At 42.0% G+C, this 4,153-nt stretch overlaps 1 protein-coding gene across 1 annotated transcript; it reads left to right on the plus strand.

Moving 5' to 3' along the window:
• On the plus strand, positions 1-942 carry LOC124244016 (olfactory receptor 2A1/2A42-like). Its single transcript, XM_046670207.1, has one exon. It carries the CDS (start codon positions 1-3, stop codon positions 940-942), a length of 942 nt encoding a protein of 313 aa, XP_046526163.1.
• The last annotated feature ends 3,211 nt before the right edge of the window (positions 943-4,153 follow it).

A 4,153-nucleotide genomic window follows, 5' to 3' on the forward strand; every position in this document is an offset into this window, starting at 1 on the left:
ATGAAGGAAAATCAGACAATGGTTAGGGAGTTCATCCTACTGGGATTTCGTCTTGGTCCAAGGATTCAGATGCTTCTCTTTGGGCTCTTCTCCTTGTTCTATGCCTTCACCCTGCTGGGTAATGGGGTCATCCTGGGGCTCATCTCACTGGACTCCAGACTGCACACCCCCATGTACTTCTTCCTCTCACACCTGGCCATCGTCGACATAGCCTATGCCTGCAACACAGTGCCCCAGATGCTGGTGAACCTCCTGAATCCAGCCAGGCCCATCTCCTTTGCTGGCTGCATGACACAGACCTTTCTCTTTTTAAGTTTTGCTCACACTGAATGTCTTCTCCTGGTGGTGATGTCCTATGATCGGTACGTGGCCATCTGCCATCCTCTTCGATATTCTGTCATCGTGAGCTGGAGAGTTTGCATTACCCTAGTGGTGACTTCCTGGACATGTGGCGTTCTCCTGGCCCTGGTCCATGTGAGCCTCCTCCTGAGGCTGCCCTTCTGTGGGCCTCATGAAATCAATCACTTCTTCTGTGAAATCCTGTCTGTCCTCAAGCTGGCCTGTGCTGACACGAGACTCAACAAAGTTGTCATCTTTGTTGCTTCTGTGTTTGTTTTAGTGGAGCCCCTCTGCTTGGTGCTGGTGTCTTACATGCGCATCCTGTTTGCCATCCTCAGGATCCAGTCTGGGGAGGGCCGCAGAAAGGCCTTCTCTACCAGCTCCTCCCACCTCTGTGTGGTCGGGCTCTTCTTTGGCAGCGCCATCGTCATGTACATGGCCCCCAAATCCCGCCATCCTGAGGAGCAGCAGAAGATCCTTTTTCTGTTTTACAGTCTTTTCAACCCTATGCTGAACCCACTGATCTACAGCCTGAGGAACTCAGAGGTCAAGGGTACTCTGAGGAGAGCAGTGTGCAAGGAAAGTCATTCCCAATTGGAATGACATTTGAATCTCTAGCCTAAGTGCTCGATTACTGCCTAAATCTAGAAAAGTTCACTACTCTCTTCGTATGTGTGCCTTAATGACACAAGAGTAAGTCTTCCCTCTTCCTTTGAAGGAAAAGTTTTAGATATATTGCATTCATTGATTTTTCTATTGGATATGATTTTATCAGACATGATTTTTTCTTTTATTTATCATTGAATTAAATATCTGTGCAATTAAAAATTATTTTAACTCATTTTCTGGCTTCCAAAAGTTGAATACAGTCTATCTGTCTCCCTTATTTAACTATATAAACTCACTAACTGTATATGCCACAATATGTTGGAAGAAAAAAATGCTGCAGTGAAAGGAAGTGATGCCCCTAACCCAGCACAAACTTGTCCATTCTCCCTCAATTGGACTCACCCTGCTAAAGAATAACTGAGGGATATTGAGTTGTGTTGCATGACATTGAGAAATTTCATATGAAAATTGACTAATATTAGGAAGTTACTGAGAAGGCCGAGTGAAGGAACAAAATTAATACAAGGTATATAGGAGAAGAGAGGGGAGAGAAGGAAAAACCTGCAGACAGTGTGGGAACAGTGCACTTCGATTACAACTGTGGGGTAAATTGGTTAGCTAGTAGCTAGCAAAAGGGCAAAACTGGGCATTATCCCCTTGAATAGGCTGATAATTGGTATCAAAGAAAATAGTTTGGGTTGTTTATGGATTCTCCAGAAAATCTTGAGTGTGGGGCTGTAAATTATGAAGATGCACAGACTACCTCTATATTTGGTTTTCCAGCGTCTTTTCATCATCAATTCCACATTGATTAGTCCAGATGTGCATCATTTCCCTCATTAGGATGTCTTATCCCTGAAATAGGACATTTCACCAGATAGCGTAAGTGGCTAACCCAGTATAGCTGGCTATTCAGCCTTGGTGGAGGATTGATTTTTACTGATTCATTCTACTTGACAAATCCAATGGTCGGGGATGAGTCCCACACATTTCAGGTGGCCTCTTAAGGTGTTGCCTATAAAATCCACTTCCTAAACTGCCCTGAGACTACTATGGCCACTAGCTTCCAGAGCCTTTCTCAGTCTCACAGTAAGAGTGAACATAAGACTTAGAACAATAAGTGTGTGCCCTTCACTTGGGAATTAATAATTGCTCAACTCAACTCTTAAATACTGTGTATTGGCAGCAGAGCTTACTGACTGTAAAAACAAAATGAGTTTTTATAATAGCTGACATTTTGATTGATCACGTACCCAGTGCTATATGCTGTATACGGTTAGCACTTTACATGGATCGTCTCATTCAGTCATCACAACAAATCCACGACAAAGTTCCTATTATCAGTCTATTTTATATATGCACACACCAGAAAGTAGCAAATGTCAGACTTTTACCCAGACAGTCTGGCTCCCGAGCCCTCTGTACTTAACCACAACAATCTAGTATATCAGTATCAGTGTTATCAAATAAAAAACAAGACTAAGTTATCCCAAGGAAGGATGTGTTTAAGTGAAGGAGGGTTTCCTCACAGCCTCGTGTGTGCCACAGTGAACTCATCTGTGCTCTGCGAAGCCTGGAAGATCATCCATGAGAGGATGGTTGTCCTGGACAGTGAATCCTATGGGCAGAGTCACAAAACTCATTGGACTTTTAGAGGAATACAGAACACGAAGAAGGTGAGAATAAAGATCATTCTCATTGAGATTGGTGAGTTAGTTCAGCTGAGGCCCAGAACCCATACACCAAGACACCAACACCACAGTCTCTCTGTCTCTGTCTAGCTCTGGCTCTGGCTCTGGCTCTATCCCTCTGTCTCTCTCACTACAGGTCAGGCACTGCGCTGTACACTTATTATCTCCTTTAATCCTCAAAACAGCCCTTTGAGGCAAAGGACAATCAATAACCCCACTTTACATGTGAGGAAACTGAGGCACCAAGAGATTGAGTAACTTGCACAGTATCACAGCTAACAACTATCCAGTCTGGGATTGAACTGAGGCAATCTGATTCCTGACCCTACCTTCACGACCACTGAGTAACATGGCCTCTTCAGAGCATATCTGTGGATAAAGATCAGAGAAATCAAGAGGATGAAATAAAACAAATCACTAAGACCAAGTGATGGGCATTAGGTTTTAGACAGAAAAGGACTTAGATTCGCTAAAGAAAGCTGCTTGCCTCTAAATTGATATGTGAAAAAGCGGATGTGGTAACAAGAAAGAACTATGACTCCAAGGGTCAGAGATGGAGGAGGAGTCTGGCGATGAACTTGGTAGTGAAACAGAAAACAATGGAAGAGAAGATTGATGTTGCAGTTCCACACAGGTGTCTCATCAATGGAGTAGAATTAGAATGGTTGTTTGATAGTATCATATCTACACAGAGCCCTTTCCCAAGACCAAGGAATTTGGATTTCATTTTCGGTGTTCCAAATTGTTATCATCGTTCAGGTGGCATTTACCACCTTTCTCAGGGAGGTATCGAGGTTTGCATGTAAGATGGAGAGTTCCCTGAGGGCGGGAACTGCAGTCTGTTCATCACTTTTTCACCAGCACTAGTGCACTACCTAGCACATGGTAAGCACTGGTTGTGTAAATTCATGAGCCTTTAACTATCGGTTAATGACTTACACACATTTTTCAGTGTTAAACTATCTTCTGATTTCTACATTTTGAAAATCCTTTTATTTGCAGAACATAGTATGGTAGAAAATAATTGTAGCTAAAATTCATTTAATACGGGCTGTGTACCAGGCACTACGTTAAATTCTTTAGATGTCATCCTCACATCAAAGCTATGAAGTAAGTACCAATAGTATTGTCATTTATAAAAGGAAATTGAGGTTTAGAGAATTAATTAACATACTCAATGTCACAAAAATATCAAGCGGTGAAATCTGAATTCAAGGGTAGTCATTTGCATCTAGATTGTGAACCATTCTTTTGAAAAGAACCTTCTGATATTTACATTTTCAATGGCTAAACCAGGCCTGTTTCATAGTAGTCACTCAATAAATGGGACTAAATAAATAAACGAATGACCATTCAGCCCAAACTTCTATCCAGTAAAATGTGAGTAACTCCATAAAGTATGTAACTTAAGTAGAGCGGCCATTATTCTTTCAAAGGTAAACATCTCATTGTCCATTAGTCATCTTTAGTTCCAGATGTATTCAGGTCTTGCAAAAGTTTCTTATGGGGTAAAT

The sequence above is a fragment of the Equus quagga genome, chromosome 8, assembly GCF_021613505.1.
Source record: "Equus quagga isolate Etosha38 chromosome 8, UCLA_HA_Equagga_1.0, whole genome shotgun sequence".
In the NCBI taxonomy this organism is placed as follows: domain Eukaryota; kingdom Metazoa; phylum Chordata; class Mammalia; order Perissodactyla; family Equidae; genus Equus; species Equus quagga.